Consider the following 20,543-nt stretch of genomic DNA (forward strand, 5'->3'; position numbering starts at 1 on the left):
TTCATCTCTGTAGAGGACCTTAAGACTATAATTAATCCCCAAACTCTGGGAATCAATGCTCTAAAGGATTTCAACTCAAACAATCAGGTTCAACTCAAACAATCAGGTTTTGTTGCCACCAACAAGCTTCTGGGTTTGACATTCATCCCCATTTAAACCAGAAATGAAGGAGCTAAATTAAAGCAGCTGGTTTGCTGACATTGGTTGGGTTTTAAACTGTCAGGCAACCTCATGTTTGCCCGTTGCTCCATTTTTAAACAGTTTTTTTTACCCCAAGAAACATAAGAACAGTGCACCACCATGAACAAAGCAGCGTAATGTAGTGGGACCTTTTTCCTGAATGTTAAAGAAAACAATGAAAGAGAAATACCTTCAAATGCTAAAACTACAGTTAGACAGTAGAAGCTAGACACATCAGGAATGTCAAACAGGACATTTAAGTCAAATGTAGGTCTGATCTTGGTTCAGAATACATAAAGAAGGATGATGTCAAGCTTCACTAATCTTAGATATAAAACATTGTTAATTGTTTAAAAAACCAGCTAACTGGGCAGTTTCAAATGGAGAAATTTCCAAACATCTATTCATGACCATGGAAGAAGTCTATTGATGGCAACAACACATGTGGGAGAAACCTGTAGTTTACCTTAGGGAGGTTAAACCAAATATTTATGTACATTTCAACCCAGAAGGTTAAATTAAATAGCAGCCCTGTACGATCTGATTCTAGCATTAGGTGACAGCGTGTCGTATTTAAAAACTGTTGTTTTTCCTCTGAGCACTAACCTGTAATTATGAAACCAGTTGATGACCGTGCTGGTCTTCAGGTTGAGCTGGGAGGCCAGCTCCTCAATGGTTTTAGGGGAAGGGTAGGGCTTCTGCTGATATGCCTTCTTTAAGGCCTCCTTTTCCTCGGGGCCTAAGACCACCCTGGGCTTCTTCAGCTGCTGCTGGCCCCCCGGGCTCTGGGAGCCCTGCATGTAATCGGGCCCCGACAAAACTCCGTCCACAGAATGGCCGTCGCTCAGGGAGCTCAGCCGCCTTTTCATGTAAGCTGGATGACAGAAAAACATTGGAAATTGAAACAACAGAAGAAAATGGATCATAGAAACACATTTGATAAAAACGTAAAAAGGTGCAACTTTAATAAGGTACCGTAAAAGAAACGCAAACCTAAATTAAATTGTGTTTGATACAAATACATTATTACTGCGCTTTCATTAAAGAGACATTATCTAACTTTTTAATGAAAAACATCTTTTTATCTGGCCCTTTACAACTAAAATATTGTTTGGAAAGCAGAAACCTCAGTAGTTCTGCTCCAATGCATCTATAAGCCTGTAGCCCATTTTTCTGAATTTACTGCAGGTCAGAAGTTCCCGCTCTGTTCTGCAGATGTGACATCAACATGTTATTGGGTCCAATGTTGTGGGGACACCGAAGCGACTGGCATCCAGCTCAACTCAGACACCAATGGCAACTCCAGGTAGAGTGAAACAAGTAAAAAATAACCCTTGTCAAGAACGAGCCTGAGCTAAACGGAGGAACAGAAGGTGCTGCAGTTCTGTGTTTTGCGTACTATTAGAAAACTCCTTAATACAGGCAGCTTTCTTTGTAAACGTGGACAGAAGAGGGTCTGAAATCATAAAGCTACTGAAAAGGTATGCTTTAACAAAACTATTTTTGTTTATCATTTTTCACATGAATAACTCCTTAAAACTAAAATTTCATTAGCATTTCTAATCTATCTACAGAGAAAAAAAACTAAATTGGTTTTACTGGGAGGTTAAGTTGACCAGCCAAAATCCCATTGTAATGTTGTCAATTTCACTTAGAGTACTTTAAAGAAAGACTGGAACTGAACCACAGTTTTGTACAGTTTTCATAAAACCATTGATGAATTAAGCACATTCCAATAAAACATGATAAAAATAAAAGTTAAGACCAATTAGGACAGGCAGGGTACAGAGTCAGGCCTTTTTTAAATGCAAAGGAATATAAATGAGCTTTAAGATGAATTTAAAAGGATCCAAACTATGGGCAGATCTTATTTTGAGGGTTAAGTTGTTCCGAATATTTAGTGCAGCAATGACAAATCCATTGTCTCCTCTTCCTTTACAAACTGGTTCTAGGAACCTGTAGCAATAGTTTATTGTTTGATTATAGTGTTCTAGAAATGGTGCAGTCCTGTAAACGATCTTGCAGGTAAGCTAGGGCTAAGCCTTTTAAAAATTAGGAAAAATAATAAAAGAAAAACCAATCCAATAAGATACAGGCAGCTGTCTCTCATCCCGTTGAGAGTTGAGCGTTTTCAACCATGTGGACATGCTGAAGATAAGATTGGTCCCTGTTTTTTTATAATGAGTGACAGTAATCCAAATGTGTGTGGTAATGATGGGTCATTTTCTCCAGATCTGAACAGAACCAAGATTTAACTTTTGCTAAATGAAGAAGCTTGAGTTCAAAACAGAACTAACTCACTTATCTAGCTTTAAACAACATTTAAACAATGTTGATTTATTAATCTACCTGTACCACCATGTCCCCGCCTGTGTCAAGGTTTTAGTTTCTTAGATTTCTAGATTTATCGTGGAATTGAAAAACAAAGAGTAGAAAAATAAAGCCAGTATCAGAAAATGTTAAAACTGTTTGGATGCACGTTAATTGCTGTACACTGATGTACCACTAGATGGTGCTCCAACTCTTCTAAGCATATTTACCAGAACGCATCCTTTCCCTTTCAAGGCAAAACATGCAGCTCTGTTTACTCCAGGCACCAGCAGCTGAAAATGAACAGCTCATGGCAGCTTCGCATGAGGTTGACATTCTCCCAACCCCGATACATGCTGCCAGATATATTAGTGTTTCAGGGGAATAAACCCCTCAGAGCAAGGTTAGAGCTCTCTGAAAAGTTCTGTGCTGCCTTATAGGCAAGCAGCAGCAGAGCGAGAGGTCAAATACGGTTAGTCTAGATTAGGTCTATGTCTTTCCTCTGGGCTCCGCTGGTGGCCCGACCAACTGCCCACTGCTCTTTCAATTATTTTTTGGTCAATACACTAAAAGGAGCCTGAGCAGAGAACACTTCCTGATCTGAAAGATAAGAATAACCAGATCCTGGATGGATGGTCCCAGAGGCAGGTCCAAGCATGTGTATTCTGTTAGTTCCTAACAAATCCCACCACCGAAGGATAACACGGCGTGATGGGCTGACAGAGAGGGCTACAGACTAACGGACGATGGAAAAAATACAAGCCTATGGACGCTGGTGATTATTATGATGATGACGATGATGAAGAGGAGTGCTGATGAGTGTGAGTAAGCAGCCCCGCGGCAGTCCCCGAGCTGTCACATCGAATACAGCGTGTGATGTCTGCAGTCCTGATTGGTACAGACATCACACCAAGATGACTGTGATCTGCGCAACATGCTCTGCTGTCCTGCACAAAGGGGAGTGTGTCTATTGTGTGCGTTCGGGATCGTGTGTTTCCTTTAATGGATTTATAAAAATAAAAGCAGATAAGACCACATCTATGTGACCTTTTTGTTTGTAAGTTTTAAAGGTACTTGTTTTTTTTTTTGGTAAACTGATGGAGCTATTGTTGCTCACCTTTCTTCTCTAGGCGTTTCATGTCCATGAGTTTCTCCACACTGTGTGGGTCCTGGAGCCAAAGCTGCATCCGGACAAAGGGCTCCCTTCCCTTCAGGCTCAGCTTGTGCCAGGGTTTAGGCCTGGCCAGCAGGTCTGAGACAGAACCCTGAGTCAGACCCAGGATGGTCTCCCCAAACAGTCGCTGACCTTGGAGAGGAAACCATAAACGGATATTAAACATCAAATTGCCACAACCTTCACTGCGTTTCATTAGGACTTAATGTGACAGACCAACACAAAAGTAGAGTAAAACTGTGAAAGGAAGCCAAACCCTACATGCTTTTAACATCTTTAAAAATGCAAACATGGGGCATGTATTTATATTCAATATCACTTTCTTTAACACCTATGAATAAAATCCAGATGTTGCCAAATCGGTACATGGAGTCCCCTAACTGCTAATTTCTTCTCAGTATAAACCCAGCTGTTCTCTGAAGGCCTCTGATGTTTTATAAAAACAATTAATGAACAAACAGCATCGTAACAGACAGTTAAAGGGAGGAAGTTGAAGTATTTTTTTCCCCCAGAGTCTATAAAAAAAAATACAGAACTACAATTAAATGCTTTCAATCAAAGCAAAATGGTCTTAGAGAGGCCTAATCAAAGCCCAGATTAAAATATTAAGTCTTTAACCTGAGTGAAACAAAATAGGTATAAACTCAATGTAAAATCAAAATGTCTCCAACGGAGTACTGATTTGAGGCTAAATACTAAGGTATACTAGAATTCTCAGGTTTTGGTTGTCAGAAATGTTGAAAAGCACAATTCATCTTCCTTTCACTTTCACAATTATGCACCACTTCAGATTTGTCAGAGAAGTTCACATAAAATCCATAATTCTTATCATTTTTAATCTGACACCAGTAAAAAAACAAAAAAAAAAAAAAAAATGTTTCTGTTTCTTACCAAGGTTATTATCAGTTAGCACCTCCTTAACCTTTTTGGTGATGGCGTACGTATCAAGCTCAGGAGACATTGCTACCATCTCCTGGATGCTGAGACTGGAGTGACCCGGTAGGGGCAGCGGTGTGCCCGGCTGAGACTCCCCACCTGAGGGATCCTCAGACTGAGGCTTGAGGCTGGAGGACTGCGAGGCGAGGGGATCCCCGGCGAGACCGTTAACAGACTCCTCTGCAGAGCTGAGCGGGGATTCGGGAGCGGGGCTGCAGCTTGCTGATGTCTTGGGAGTGCCCTCTGCTTGAGCGGAACAGACAGGGTGACAAAGATCATACAGTTTAGGTGACATGTTACATTATGTAGGGGGGAAAACACACAGTAATCTCCCCTCCCTGCTGGGATGAGGAAGGGACTTCAGTCAAATCACATCAGCTAATTTAACTCCCTTTAGAAAGCAAAGAAGGTGCTTAAGTTTTGGGTTTGAAGCTTTTTGGCTTCTTCCTCTCATTCCTTCATCTCCCTGTCTGTGCCTGTGTAGCACTGCTGTGCCGCTCAGCAGGCTGGAAGAGAGCAGTCATGAGGAGCTGTCAGTGTACATTAGCTGCTGTTTACACCCCCAGAGAGAAAAAGAGACACGCGCGCACATACACACACATGCGGAGCTGCCATCTGGCGCTGCAACACTAACTTGTCTACGACATGACAAACCAGCAGCTTGCTGGCTGACACTGCCGCAGAACCGGGTATGGGGGGGATGGTGGGAGAAGGAAGGGGGCTGGGTAGGAGGAGGATGGTAGGGTGAGTGACAGGCTGACAGTAATAACTAGCCACTAGCTTTAATCAGGGGGATGTCAGGTGATGGTCTGCGTTCCGATTGGTTTACCTTGGTTTTGAGCTTGCTGGATGTGTGCGTTTTGCCCCTGGTCCCCGTTGAGCCACGTCTGCATACGGAGGTATGATGGCTCTCGGCTCCTCTGGTTCAACTTGTTCCAAGGTTTGTGTCGAGTTAAACTGTCGCTCAGCATTCCCTGGGACACAACAGAAAAGAACAGCTCAGCCATGCCCACCCCTTTACAGCATCCCTCACCTTTTTCCTATTTTTAAAGAGCAATTCAGTCTAAATTCAGGATGCCAGCCTAAGGTCCACTTCTGAGACAAGAGTGGTGGTCAGGGCTTAAACAAGGGAGGAGTAGAGAAGGATGGAAACATCAGATAGGCTGATAGACAGAGGATTAAATGGATGGATAGAATAGTAGATGGATGAATAGCTGGGTGAGTTATAGATTGTGGGATAAAAAGATGGACAGAGATGTGGATAAAAGAGATACCCAGAGGAATAGATGAATGATAGATTGATGGGCTGCATGATGAATTGCTGTACAGATGACCAGAGACTGATGAATGGACAGATGAGTGGAAAGAAAAATGGGAGGAGGAAAGTGATAATGGATAGATGGATATTAGGTGGATAGATATCTGGATGAGAGGTGGAATGATAGAGAGGTGGAAGCCGGGAAAGAGGGTCGCATGGACAGAAACTAAATAACACAGTTTGAGTAAAAGACGGACAAATAGGTACAAAAAGATGGGTAAACGAAGACCCTGAACTCTCTACAGTTTCCTCAACAGTGAATTTTGGATTAGAAGAGGCGTCAAGATCAAAGTGTTCTGCTTTGGCTTGGTCCTCACCTCTTTGGAGTCCTCCTGGTTGTGGTTTTCCTCGCCCACCTGGCTGGATAAGCTCCGCCGGTGGTCGGAGTGCATGTTGCTCCACCACTGCTCTCTCCAGTAACCCCCTCCAACAGTGCTTCCGGGGCGAGCAGAACCCTCAGAGGGGCGGCTCAACCTGAACCCTCCATCAGCCGACATGTCGATACCTGAGGAAGCTCTGCCGTCTCTCTTCCCACCGGAGCTGAAGTCCAGGACTGGAGATGGGGAAGGAGGCGAGGACAAGTGGGAGCTTGGCGGTTTCTTGAGGGAGAGAGCTAGTGAGTTGTAAGGTGGGAGTGGGGCAGTAAGAGAAGAGCCCAGGATGTCCCTCTGAGACAGAGAAGCAGAGGAGGAAGACGCAGACGAAGCTTTGAGGATGGGCTCCAAAGCAGCCTGTTGAGCCTCCATCTCCCTACGTGCCTGCTCCAAGATGGAGCGGATGGCTTCGTCTGATCCGCTGCCCCCTCCGCTCCCTATACCTCCTCCACCCCCTCCTTTAAGTCCCGTGTAAGATGGCTGAGCGTGGGACAAGTCTATTAAAGGAGAGGAAATGGGCCGTCAGGAGAAACACAGACATGACGTCCATCTTCAACGCTCTGGCAGACTTAGAGAAGAGGAAATAAACTAGAACTCACCGGCTTTCTGCACCTGCAGCTCTCTTTTGGCCTGTTCCAGGATGGACTTGATGGCTTCATCCGAGCCTGCCTCTGGGGTGCGGACGCGAGAGGTGATGTTACCTGGAAGGGAAGCAGGAAGAGACGACAAGTGTGTTAAACAGGACGAATGACCAGCAGAGCAAAACAAACAGCCGACAAGGACAATAAATACTCACTACAGATGCATCTCAAAAAGTCACAGTATCATCAAAAAGTTGATTTATCTCTGCAATTTACATTTAAAAGTAAAACTTTTATACAAAACGCAGGTTGATACGTTTCAAACATTTATTCCTCTTAGCCTTTATGAAATACAGTAAATAAAAACCTGACATTTTAGTATCTTAGGAAATCAGAAGTGCCACAAAGAAAAGAAAAAATTTAGAAAAAGTGGGCCTACTGAAACATTTGTCCCTGTACAGCATGGTATGCACTCTATATTTGGCCAGGGCTCCTTTTACAGGAATTAATGGCAGTGTTGTCCAGAACAGGGATACAATGCTCATTAAAGCAGGTAGTGATATTTCTGGTTGTGCGAGCAGGTGCAAAGTCCTGCTGGAACATGAAATCAGGGGTCAGGAGAGGGAAGCACGAGTTGATCTATGATTTCATGGCATACTCTGCCTTAGGACTACAGAAAAAAAAAAAAACTTAGAAGATTCATTTGAAAACAGAACTTTGGAAAATCCAATCCTTTTTCTACTGAAATAACCCAACAGACCAGCTTTAGTAAACATCCAGGATATCTCTCTGTGGTAGCACTCTACGATCATTTCTACTGATCAGACGCCTCTTTAACCAGCAGAGTTTCATGTTTTGTACTCTTTGTGGAGGGAGTCTCTTCTCCAGGATCACGTAGGCCATCACAAAACATCTCTATTAAACTTCTATTCAACACTAAAATTATCTGAAGAACTGAAGTGAGGATTTCCATCAGCTGTAAGCCAAAATCAAATTGAACAAACAGCTGAAATAGATCACTGCCTTGAATTAATCCACTGTTATAAATGAACTTTTTGATGATTTTCTTTCAGTATTAATAGGCGCCTGCATATCACATCACATCCCCCCCTTGGCATTCCCACTGTTGAGCTAACAATGAACGAACAGCAACAATACGGGAGAGAGTCCCTTCATTTCTCCCTTTGGAGCGCACACATGCACACTTCATCAAATAAATACTCCCCACAGAATAACAACTACCAGTAAAAAGCTTTAAATACACATGCTGGTTTTTCCTCTGACGCAAGTCACTGGAACTATGTGGTAACCTTCAAGGCATATTTATAACTGTATGCCTGCCCGCAGTTAATAAACGGCGACACACACCCCATACACACCATTGATACAGCTTAACCCACCCGCCCCCTCCCAAACACAAACATGCCACACAGACACAACGAGCCAGAATCTGTGCATGTGGACGGGGACAGACCTGTGTGTGAAGGTGTATCGGAGTGGGCTCTCCGCTTCGGAGCGTCCTGAAACACTCGGCTAAGCTGGGGCTGGCCTGAGCCCTCTGTTAAAAACAATACACCACACACTATGTTACAGCACTTTGGTGTTGCTTTCTTTCCTTTGAACAGCTAGACTATGGGGTGCGGCACACCGTCCTGCACTTTGTCCCATCCCACGGACCCTGCATCAAAAGGTGCGTCTCTATAAATTAGTGTATCATTCAAAAAAAAATTCAGAAATTCAGATCTCGTTTCAACTCCTTGTTTTTGTGATTTTAGATGATTATGGCTTACAGCTAAAAGCACTAAAACGTGTTTGTTTTTTAAAAGAATAGATTGGAACAATAAATTACAGTCATCAGTAATCACTGTGTGCAACGTGGCAACTTCAAATGACTGCTTTCCAATGGTCTATTCAGTCAATTAGATGGATTTTTACTGTCCACAGAGGACAAATATTTTAAAACCAAAATGCTTAGGCCACTATTGCAATATTTAACTATACTACTGCAATCAATAGTTTTTACCCTAAACAACAAAGCTAAGCTGTGAAAAGGTAACTACTAACAAGCTGGCAATTTACACAGTAATCCAAGAATATGGCAGCAAAGTTAAGTGGAAGGAAAAAATGTCAAGTTTATTTTGCTTTTCATTTGCAAATTAAGCCTCCAGAGAAAGAGCTTTTAAGATCCAGAGTGTAGCTTCCCCACTGCTGCCATCTACCAGGAAATGTCAGACAACATTATGTTTCAAATTGTTAAGAACTTTTACCAAAACATGGGTTTTAGTTTTCTATTATTATCAGACTTACCTAAAAGTCAGACTCCCAGAAAACCTAGAACTCTACATTTTTGTTGTCTATGAGCCAAAATCATCTAAATAAATAATGTTTGAACTCTATAACAGAGATAAACCTTTTCCAGGATGGTATTATATATGAAATGAGATGCACCTGCAAATGCATTGATCTTTACCACCTGTGGCGGAAGCGGTAGTTAAACCTCTGCTCCAAGCACAGCAGAAACAGACTCTAAAGCAGAGGCAGACGAAGTGCCGGTTCATTTTTAAAAATAATAATAATAATACTTTTGTTCCACTAAGGCCACCTTCAATCAGAAATGTCCTGATGCGTTAAGAAAAGCAGGCCGGGGCTAATCGAATCTACCCGCAGTTAACGGTACCCCTGCCTTCCTCCTAGTTCCCTTCGATCAATACTATTGATGTGTGAAAGGTTTCTGTATTGATCACGATAGCTAGGAGAGGCTCTTGGGATCAGTGTGTGACCAGGAATCATTCAGTGCACACAGGTGTGGGACAGAAAAGGAGGCAGGAGAGAGAGAGAGGAAGAAAAAAAAAAGGTAGTCTGTATTGACAAGCTGATCGATAGCTCAGTGCAGGGCTGTGAACACACACGCACTCACACACGGCAACTAACAGGACACACAAACATGGAAGCACAGGTGCACCAAAGACGCACACTAACCTCTCTGTCGTCCCTGAATGCTCCGCAGCGCCAGGATGTTCTGCTCATCAGCGAGGAACTGCCTCATCTTATGGAAGGGCTCCTTCCCCCGGATGGTCAGCTTGTTCCAGGGCTTGGGTCTGGCCAGGATCTCGCTGACTGAACCCTGAGACAGTCCTAGCACATAGTGACCAAACACCCGCTGGCCGATGTTGTGCTTGATCAGCTGCTCTTTCACCTGCCGGGCAATCTCTGCTGTGTCCATGTCCTCCCCGTCTAGGACGCTGCCCATGGTGGCGTCAGAGTGGCTGGGCGACGGGGAGGGTGCGCTGCCCGCAGTGCTGCTCCCGTTGACCGGAGCCATATCGGGACTGGCCGGAGGGGGCTGGGGACTGCTGGCTGCCAGGGGAATGGCGGCGGACCCTGAGCCAGGGGTGGAGGTAGGGATGGAGCTGAGGGCCGGAGTGAAGGGGGTAAACAGCAGAGCGCCACTGTGGATCCCGGAGGAGTCCTGCAAGGCTTTGGAGTAGAACGTCTGGAGCAGCTGTCGCTGAATGAGGGAGTTCAGAGCCATCTTACTGCCAACCAGGGGGAACATGGGGGAGTAGAGCTCTTGTCCAATGCCCGTAGGAGTGAAGGGTTGAGTCTCGCTGCTGGTGGTGGCAGTGTTCAGAGGGTCTATGTGAGTACGAGATAATGGGTGCTGAGAGGAGGAGGGGAGAGAGGGAGGTGGAGGAGGTGGTGAGGAAGAAGGCTCGCTGTTGACGGCGTCCTCCTTTGCTGTGGACTCTTCTGACCCTTTTCTCCCGGCTGACCCTACAAGAAAGGTCAAAACACACAATGCATTATGGGGGAGTCAACAAAAAAGGGGGTTCCAAAACGAGAGAGAGCAAAAAAAAAAAAAAATGTTGAAAGTTATCTTAGTCCAGTTTTTTCTAGAATAGTGAACTTTGTGTTTTCCTTTTTTGCCAATCCCCCCCAGACAAAGTGCCCATGCATTTGTGATTTTAACCTTTCTTGTAAGCCACAGCCTGGAAGAAAACAGGACAAACAAAACAGTTGTCGCCGTGCCACGTGAACAGATTAGCCCGGCCCAAGGCCAGGGCTCACTTTATCTCACAGAGGTAGCAGAGCTGGGTTCGAAAGGTTTCCTTAAGGAGTCAACAGACCAGGCCAGTCCTCTTCATCCTCGTCTTCATCACTGCAGATGCTATATCAGAGTCTCTCAGTTCGTAAAAAAAAAAAAAAAAAAAAAAAAAAACTTTTCTCCAAGAAAAAAAACACACACACTTATTTATGAAACTAACACTTGTACATTTGATTTTCAGCCCTTTTTTCTTTTTACCTTAAACAGACATTTGTTTTACAACCACCAGTACATACAGACATAGAACTATATTTTCTAGTCTTAATGACTAGAATTCATCTCTGGTACTTGGGAGAATCCTTTTAATGCATAACCATTGAGACTTAACATGATCAAATAAGACAGTAAGCTCCTCTCACTGTGAATGTTAATCAATTATAAGCTATTCAACTATTCAAGCCTAAAGCAATGACATTTCAAACCCATAAACACAGTTTGCAGAGGGTAGAGGAGTCCTGATGTAAGGAACAGAGAACAGTGTCCTCATTTCTTCCCCTTTGTACAATCTTTGTAGTTTTTTTACCTTTCAGGTAGAACCTCCTGCTGGTGCATTTATTAGACCCAACAGATTACTGTCTGTAAGCAACATGGAGACATCTTTGTGGCAAAACAAAAGTTTTAGACAATGTGTTTTAATTTTAAACCAATAAAATTAAAATGGATGGTTGTGGCAATAAATCGTCCAATAAAAAAATAAATGTTGAAGTATTCTCAGAGAAAAAGAACTTAAATAAAACATCAAGTGGCATCAAAAGTCACAACCCCTGATGAAAGCTGCTCCTTTGAACAACTAACAATGGGAAAAATTGTATTGAATTAAATGGAGGAATTTCACAATGTGATTCAGCTGTTTTTTCCTTCTTTCTATACTTTTGATGGTGTTTTAGATCTGAGACATGGATCCCATATGTGTTCTGTTTGATGCCACTTTTTGATTTGCATGTGTGCATATTCCCATTCCTACTCATCCTCACCTGAAGCTCTTTAAAAAAAAAAAAAAAAAAATTCTTCTCCTGGTCTCTTTTGCAAATATCTTACACTGGAGAACTGACTGCTTCACGTCGACTCAAAAACTTACCGCTCAGCTCAGTGTTGGCGATGCGCAGAGCGGCGCTCTCTGATTGAAGAGTCCGGTTCTTCTCCAGCAGCAGCACCTCCAGTGGTTTGGAAGAATCCTAAAAAACAAAACAAAAACAAAGGTAGAAAGAAGAGTTTGAATCCACTACTTTAGGTTCAATCACTTTATCCTAACCCATTTTTTTTTACCTGCACTGAATCGGTTCCAAACTCCATGGTCTTGAGGATACTGAGGAGATCAAAGAGCAAACTTTTAGCTCAATAAAAGACAGGCATGCACACATTTCTTCTCTTAGCATCCTGTAGCTATCTACACCTAAAAGAAGGACGAGCCTCTGATTTGGACTCCAGAGATTTACAGCAGGAAATTCTGCTGACTCTCCTGTTTTAACCCCCACCTTAGCTCTTTCTTGACCTCCTCATAGTCGGCTTGCTTTTCCAATTTCTCTTCCAGTTCCTGTGGGTAACAAACAGAAGTAATATTTCATGGATGCGTTCCAGAGGGCTATTTAAGAAGAAAAACCTCAAACATGGTAAAAGGAAAATGAGATGAAGTCTGTATAAAATAAAAATAAAAGAGGGGGAAGTGGATGTTTGAATGGTACCTTCAGAACTGCAGACTTGCTGCTAAGCTGCTGCTCCAGCTGGGAGATCTGGGAGCTGGTGGTCTCTCGGAGTTTGGTCAGGCTGGCCTGCAGTCTCTGGACATCCTCCACCAGCTGGGCGGTCTCCCTTTCTTTGGCCCTCAGCTCCGCCTCCAGGTTGGAGTGCGATGCCACCTCTGGTGCCTGATCCTACGGGCCAGATAGTAAAAAACTTTTTCATGAAACTGCCTAAAACGCTTAACTGCAAAAGAATCTCCACTACAAATAAAAGTAATTTTGGAACTTAACAAGCCAAAACATTCATATACATATAGTAGCTTCATTTTCTTTGTGGTATTCAGTCTATTCAATCAAGCTATTAAATGCTCTAGTCCTTCAGGAGTCAAAGGATCATTAAATATATGACTCCCAACATTTCATATAACCTCAGTAGTGTTTGTGGTCTAAGTACGTTAGTTGCATTAAACTGGTTTTAATCAAATGTGTAAATGCTACTTGCTCAATTTGGTACGTTGATTTCAGCTTATAAACGCAAATACAGCCTGACTTTAATGATGTAATAGAGATTAGTTCTCCAGATAGGGTTGTTATTGCAACCGCGATTATTTTACTACCCCAGTATAAGACCACATTAAGGTCTGAAGATAAGGAAACCTATGACTCAATTTAAAGCAATATCAGTTCTATTATCTTATGTTGAGATAATTCAGTTTGTTGTAATTGGTTTTTACAATCGCATCTTGAGATAATGAAATCTAAAGCTTCTTTAAACCCATCTAGAAAACATCTAATGCCCAGTTTCATCTGTAAACAGTTAATCTTATTTTGTCGCCTTCTTATAAAACAAAACAATTATCTCAGGATTATAAAGTGTTCTAGTTGGTGATACTAATAACAGTATACAGAATACAGTGCTGCAGACAGGAGGTCACATATTGGTCGGATCTACATCCGCTCCACACTATGCGTATTTCCTGTTTGATATCTTACCAGCTTGTTTTGTTTGTATGACCCCCATTGCGGAAAACCAGCTAGAAAAGGTGGCGCAAGAACTCTGGGACCCTTTTTCCACTTGGAACCCTGCTCTTTTTCCCCCTTGTGTCCCTCCATTGTCGCAGCATGGAATATCATAGTGCAGACCACGCTTCAAATCAAAAAATATTTGAGAGAGCCTCACTGCGACACATTGCTACGGGAGTATAACCAGCCCTTAAGGCAGCAGGTTAACATATTCCCGCCAAAACCACCACTGCTTGTTTAGGCATCTTAAGTCTAAATACGATAGCGGAATATATGAGGATAACTACTAAAGATCAACAGTTTTGTTGTTCAAACAAACTGAGATTAAACCATTCTTTGTTCTATACAGCTATCCTGTAAAATCTGCAGGAATAAATCGCTGAAACAACATGAATTATGATCACTTTATGTTCTTATGAGGAATTTGTATTTTCTCGGTAAAACAGAACATGGTAAACATGATGGGAACATTTCTCCCCACTCATTTAATTATACAATACATCTCAATTAAATAAAATTCAGCATAACTCCTAAAACCCCAGCGGCTCTGAACATCCCTGGCTACATATGCATAAAACAATATATCAGCCACAAATCACTAGGTTCATTAAAGGAGTTTAAGCCAATCAGCAGCTCTTTACCATCCAATCAGAGAAGCAGTGAAAGTGGGTTACCGAGTCAGGGTCGGCCTTGGTGGGACTGCTGAGCTGTTGGGATTGGTTAGTTGATGACAGCTGCTCTCTGAGCACCTCCGCCTCTCTCTCTGCCACTTCTGCTCGCTGGAAAGAAACACAAATGTAAACGGGAGAGTCAGGATAGGTGTTTTTTATACTCTGAACCCCATTGTATCTGATCATCACCAGCTCCAATGTACACACTGTCATTTTTTCCTCGGTTTCTTTACAGTTATTGATAAAAACCAAAGGATTTTAACTTCACTGCAGAAAACTAAATCCCTGTAGCGTACATTGAGCCAAAGGTAATAAAGTTAAGGCATAAAGGTTTTCCATTACACAATCTGCCATCATGCTGGGAAGCGTTAGTATACAAAGGAAATGGCCCCCTCTTTACAGCCCAAACAAATGTTCAATAACACCACAGGGAATATTTACAATGTAAAACAGCAACAGAATTGATATTACCTTAATAAATCACCATATATTTCCCTAAAGACCAGAAATAATAAGCATGGACATACATTCAGAACCACATGGCCACGCTCCGGTCTAGAATCATCTGCTACGCCGGCCAACTCGCCATCATTAGGACTTACAGGGAGCCGATCTCACAGCGTCCCTAATTGCAACCATCTTGAGAGCTGTTATTGACTGGGTGGGAGTTAAAGTGCTAGTCCAGACAAAAACAAAACAAAAAAAGTCCTGTTTTCCATTTTCTTCTTGTAAAAGCTTCTAAAAAGTCTGACTAAGCTGTAGGCCACGCTGTCACCCTCAGTAAACCTCAACTCCAAAGTGTGAAGAGTGCAAGAGCGTGTGTGTGTGTGCAAGAGTGGCATTATAGTTCGAGCGTTAACCTTTGGGCTAATATTAACATTACATGCCCGTGCTGGCCCTTTAACCAAAATCATACTCTTAGCCTAACAATGGAAGTTAACACAATGACATTAACAGATAGCAAAGGGTTATTAACAACTGCTGGGAGCTTTGCTGCAGCTCAATGAGCTCAGTAGGTGTGTGGAAAACTGGCAGGAATCTTCACTCTGATGCATTGATGTTTTATAGGGATCATCTTTACATTTTAAACTGGTAAGCAATCAGAAAAAACAAATGTTTTCTTACTCATAGGGAAAACCAGAAAAAACAAACAAAAAAAAGGAACAGCATAGCTTTTTCTTTTGGTATAAAAACGGTCAAAAATACCCAGTGCGTTTTTAGAAAGAGCTTAATGATTCCCAAAAACAGCTGGACATAAGTGCTGCTCAAAGTAGAATAAATGGCGTGCCTGTTTGGGCCTATTTTCAGGTGCAGATTTATACACAGCCCGAGTTCAGGTGAATATTTTCTGCAGCAAAAAGTCTCAGGGTGGAGACAAGAAGTTAAAATAGCAGCATCTCTGTTTACACATAATGAAGCAATGACTTTAACTTATTTCTATTGTTTTAACACCAGTTACATTCCTAGCTCACCGTCTTTAGATTTACACAGACGGTTAAGTTTGAAATAATCATGTCAAAATTAGGACATTTTTCACTTCTATTTCCAAATCTTCAAATCAGACATAATAGAGTATGCCAGATTGCAGTGCATAAAACCCGTTTCAGCCACTGAGAGGCTGCCACCTGTTTACAGTTAATTATTTTTCTAGAGATTAGTTATAGATGTCATTATTTAGCTAGGAATGAATCAAATTAAAAAGCTTACTTTTTTTTATTTTTTTTATCCTGACCTGTAGATTTTTACAAAACATACAAAATTATGTTTTTCCCAAGCAACAAACTAATTCAGCAAATCTATCCCGAAAGTCTAATTTTTATCATATGATTAATACAAATTTTATTAACTCTAGAAAACAAGATTAAGATAATCTTTTTTTTTTTTTTTCTTTAGCTGCTTCATTATGTTCAGACTGAGACAGGGAGGTTTTCTTGTTACCATTTTTTATGGTAAAGTTCCCATTCTACAGCTCTACATTTTATACAGACACAACTAAAGATAATAACTAGAGTCATTTTTGCAATGATGGTTAATGATCTAAACATATTAGTATATTTAAGTAAATTCTGAGAGTGATGCTGAGAGCTTCTTAAAGCTGGAAACATTTTCTATAGATCAGTTCATTATAGATGATCTACAATGGTCATGATAGCACTGGTAAGTGACTAAATGGGTATAAAAGAATAAAAAAATTTTTGGGATCTTAAGTAATGTTTTATTATTTTACAGGTGGTTTAGAAATGGGTCAAGGTCGTTCAATGCCTCAGTACATCAGGTGGTTTCTGAATGTTATAAGGTTTTTTAAAATGACTGAAAATTAGACACAAAGGTACTGATATTAAAAAAATCTTTATTGTATTGTTCAATACTTAAGTTCTTTTAAATGCATACTTTTAGATTCATAAGTATTTTCAAAAGTGAGTATGTCAATATTTTTCATAACACCATGATAGATGGTGTATTAGAACAAACACTGCATAAAATAGTTTAACAACAGCTTTAAATGTTCTAGTCAAGTCTGGAATTAACTTTTTTCTTTTGTTTTTTTTTTTTTGCTCTGGAAACAAATATCCTCCCAAATCTATTCTCTTTGAAAACTTTAGAATAACAGTGAAATCTAATTTTTCTATTTTTTTCCCCCCCTTCTTTTTTCCCCAAGGTCAAACCTCTGGTCACTTGCTGCTAGAAATATATGAAACAACCGTTTAACTGAACATTTATTTAGAGACTGACTCTACAAATTAAGTAGAAAGTCTGATCTCCGCGTGTGACAGAAGATAGATTAGTCTGATACTGGCTGAATTACCTGATTGGCTCTTTCCAAGTCTGTCATCACCATCTCTATCTCGTCAGCCCTGGAAGAGATAGTTCTGATTAATCTAAGGAAGAACATAAATAGACAGCCTTTAAAGACAAACAAGCAGAGCTTATAGGGAAACAGAAAAAAAAAGATTCCAGGAAATAAGGGAACATTTTGCACACAAATTCTGCCTCCATTTAGCTCCTGTCTAGATTTCACCTTAATCCACCGATAGTGGACTCCATTACTCAAACAGCTTGCATTTGTGCGTGCGTGCATACATGTTTTTAATTGTACAAGTGAATGCGTGTCAGCGTGCACACGTAAGCCCCTAAACCAGGGCCACACTAAAACAGAGGGATTACATTAATAGAGCTCTAAGTCCTAATACAGCAGACTAATCTGCTATGAAGCTGTGTGATTGTGTCTGACTAATGGTCTGGATGGAGGCCAAGGTTCACCTCTCACTTGCTAGAGGTCAGATAGCAAGAATACATCTGTGCAATAATAGATCTCAATGGATCCTGGGAAAAAAATGGTTCTGAATTTTCCATAAGGTAATACAGATATGAATACAAATGTAAATGGTGGGGAGATATGGGAATAATGCACATACAGGATGTATCTTATGTTTAAACTCTGAATTGATTTTCTGCTTAATAATAATGAACAATAATCATAGAAAAGAAGACAGCCCAGGAATGCACTCTCTGGAGAACATACATCCAGGTTTGTGGTTTTTTTAATCCCCTGTACTTTTCACCTTAAGGATCACATCGATGTGTGGCTGGGTAATAGTACATTTCTTCCTTCTGTCTTCTCTGTTCCTTTAGGTGATCTTCGTCTTAGATGCATCTCTACAATCTTTCCACATTTAAGGACAAAATATTCCATCCTTCTTTGGGAAACTAATCTTAATCAGACTGGAGAGGGTCTGTGCTGCAGACCAAAAATTCTGATTAAGGAACAGTTTGATTAGGCCACTTTAACATGGGATCATCTTTTTATCTGACTCATTCTAGTACATATCCTGCTGTACAATTTAGGACAAGGCCTCTTTAATAGGGTTGTCACGATACTAAACGTTTCAACTCGATACCAATACTAAGGAAAATATTCGATACTCGATACCATTTTCGATACCACAAGGATAACATTTCAACAGAAATATTTTGATTAATAATTAAAATACTATAAATAAATAAATACAATAAACAATAAGAACAACATTTTGAGGTTGTTTGCTGTGCACAGTATTTAGCAAGCTTGATAAAAACTTACAAAATTAAAAAGTGCATTTTCCTCTATTTCTGCACTTTAGATGAATGACTGTTTAGGTGCGACTGGTACTCGATACTTTTGAAAATGAGTATTGTATCCGGATACAACATTTCAGTATCGATACTTTTTTGAGTATCGATACTTTTGACAACCCTACTCTTTAATAGTAAATATTCTCCCTCTGCACACTTTTTCCTAGTTTTTCAATTGATGTATATTATAAAAAGTTCTTCTTCCCAGTTATCCACTACATGAGGACCTATTTCTGAATTTTACCAAACAGAAAGAGCCTGGAACAAGAAAAAAATGAGGGTGTGAATACTTTTGCAATGCAAGGTAGAAAAGATTGAAATTAAAGACATCAGAAGTGGTGGCAGAAAGATGCTATATGTAGCCACGGTTATTTAAGACATCGATGAGAACGCATGAGCGGCAGAGAGAGCAAAGATGTGAGCACATATGTGCACCGCTGCCTCCATTAGGACCTTTTGATTTGACTGCAATCTTTTGATAGTGAACCCAACAGCCCACGCAGCTTTTGTATTTGTGTGTCACAGTATGCGAAACAGCGCTATGTCCCATAGGCTTGCGTACAACTGATTTGAATGCGTTTAACAAAACAGACACAGTTGATATTAGGTCAACATTGTGCCACGGGCGATGCAGCAAAAGGAATCAGATGTGGGTGGGAGAGCTTTTCACTCTGCTTTTATTCTTTCCTTAATAGTTGAAAGGATCTGGTGTGTGTTTGGGCAACATAATGGTGTGCTACCTTAACAGCTTTTATCCCATCTTAAGCTATACTGTGAAGCCCATGTGCGTACTGAGCACGTATCCCTGCACGTGCACACGGAAGGTCAGGGAGCCACGGAGCTGGAAAAGCTTGTAATGGAGAGCGTTTATGGGTGGTAATGCAACCCAAATACAGCGCGGCTCCTGCTCCAAATGTTATCGTTTAATCAAAGTACAGATGCACAAAGTCTTCCTAAATAACCTTTGGATTTGGCTGTATTTGGGAATTATAAAGGCAAAGCTAGAGGCTGAGGGCCAAAGCAGATCACAGGGAAGGGATTTTCAGCATATCATGATAACAGTCAGTCAGTGGCTGAGCAGGGCAGGAACTGCCCATGGCCTGCCAATGCACCCAGGGGGAATTAATTCATCAAACACTGAACAATAAAAGAGGGTGACAGAGTACGGTTCATTGCTGTCAAAACGTAAACATAAAGCTTAATGCTACAGCCACAAGGAGGCGCTATAAAGCACCTACAGAGTTGCATTCTAAATGACAAACAGAACCCAGAACGACCCATTAGACCCGACTTTGGTGCCATGAAAGCCAGCGGGTGCACCCGGTGACACTGGAGTAGGACTTCTGAAAGGAACCCGGAGCCTCAGAGCCTCGACTGCTCTCCCTCCATCTCACACAGGCCGTTTCATCTCTTATCTTCTGTCCTGCTCTTCACTCAACTGCTCCTTTTCTCTTCCACCCTCAGCCTGCCTCTAGTCTTCCCTCCCTTAACCGTTCCCTTCCAGTTTTTACCCCGTTTCATCTACTCCCCTCCTCCTCCCCTCTCTCATCTATCGCCCTCTCTTCCTCTGTGCCAGCAGGATATTCCCCTGATTTAGATTTTCATTTCCCCTTCTCTATCACACTCTTATCCCGTCTTCCTCACCGAGGCCTCCAGCCCCCTGGCTTTCTTATTTTTTTTTTTTGCCCCCCAGCTTTCATCACTCAATTTCTTTTCTTTCCTTGGCTTTCTCCACATTGCATTTTCACAGCATGTTACCTTAGGGATTCCAGGGAGGCTTAAAACGGAGCGAGATGCGAGTATGTCTGTGTGTGTTTGAGCGTATCCTTGCGCCATTTTATGTTTGTGGGTGCTTGAAATGGACACACAGAAAAAACAATTTTGTATACAATATTAGGAAACATTTATAGAAATCTGCAGACATTCAGTCTCTTAAAACATCCGGTGGGCTTGGAAATCAATAAATCATTAATCTTTAACGAGGACTAAACGATTAAAACGCGTCTGGCCAAACCCTAGCAGCGCTGGTGGTACATCTACAGGCCTGCCTCCTGCTGATGGACGCGCACACACACACAC

At 41.6% G+C, this 20,543-nt stretch overlaps 1 protein-coding gene across 4 annotated transcripts in view; it reads right to left on the minus strand.

Moving 5' to 3' along the window:
* cux1b (cut-like homeobox 1b) overlaps nucleotides 1-20,543 on the minus strand; it is an 82,705-nt gene that overhangs the window by 12,814 nt on the left and 49,348 nt on the right. The window contains exons 9-22 of one of the 4 annotated variants that reach the window (XM_038306339.1): nucleotides 17,158-17,206; nucleotides 14,355-14,459; nucleotides 12,661-12,849; nucleotides 12,454-12,512; nucleotides 12,245-12,284; nucleotides 12,057-12,153; nucleotides 9,853-10,647; nucleotides 8,348-8,431; nucleotides 6,892-6,993; nucleotides 6,236-6,789; nucleotides 5,430-5,574; nucleotides 4,556-4,843; nucleotides 3,608-3,796; nucleotides 787-1,054 (exon numbers count right to left, since the gene is read on the minus strand). In XM_038306339.1, coding sequence (XP_038162267.1) covers nucleotides 787-1,054; nucleotides 3,608-3,796; nucleotides 4,556-4,843; nucleotides 5,430-5,574; nucleotides 6,236-6,789; nucleotides 6,892-6,993; nucleotides 8,348-8,431; nucleotides 9,853-10,647; nucleotides 12,057-12,153; nucleotides 12,245-12,284; nucleotides 12,454-12,512; nucleotides 12,661-12,849; nucleotides 14,355-14,459; nucleotides 17,158-17,206 — 2,964 coding nt within the window. Of the gene's footprint in view, nucleotides 1-786; nucleotides 1,055-3,607; nucleotides 3,797-4,555; nucleotides 4,847-5,429; nucleotides 5,575-6,235; nucleotides 6,790-6,891; nucleotides 6,994-8,347; nucleotides 8,432-9,852; nucleotides 10,648-12,056; nucleotides 12,154-12,244; nucleotides 12,285-12,453; nucleotides 12,513-12,660; nucleotides 12,850-14,354; nucleotides 14,460-17,157; nucleotides 17,207-20,543 lie in introns of all 4 variants that reach the window. The other 3 variants (XM_038306338.1, XM_038306341.1, XM_038306342.1) reach the window with 3 other exon arrangements.

This window comes from Cyprinodon tularosa, unplaced genomic scaffold, assembly GCF_016077235.1.
Source record: "Cyprinodon tularosa strain WSP-4 unplaced genomic scaffold, ASM1607723v1 ctg58, whole genome shotgun sequence".
NCBI lineage: Eukaryota > Metazoa > Chordata > Actinopteri > Cyprinodontiformes > Cyprinodontidae > Cyprinodon > Cyprinodon tularosa.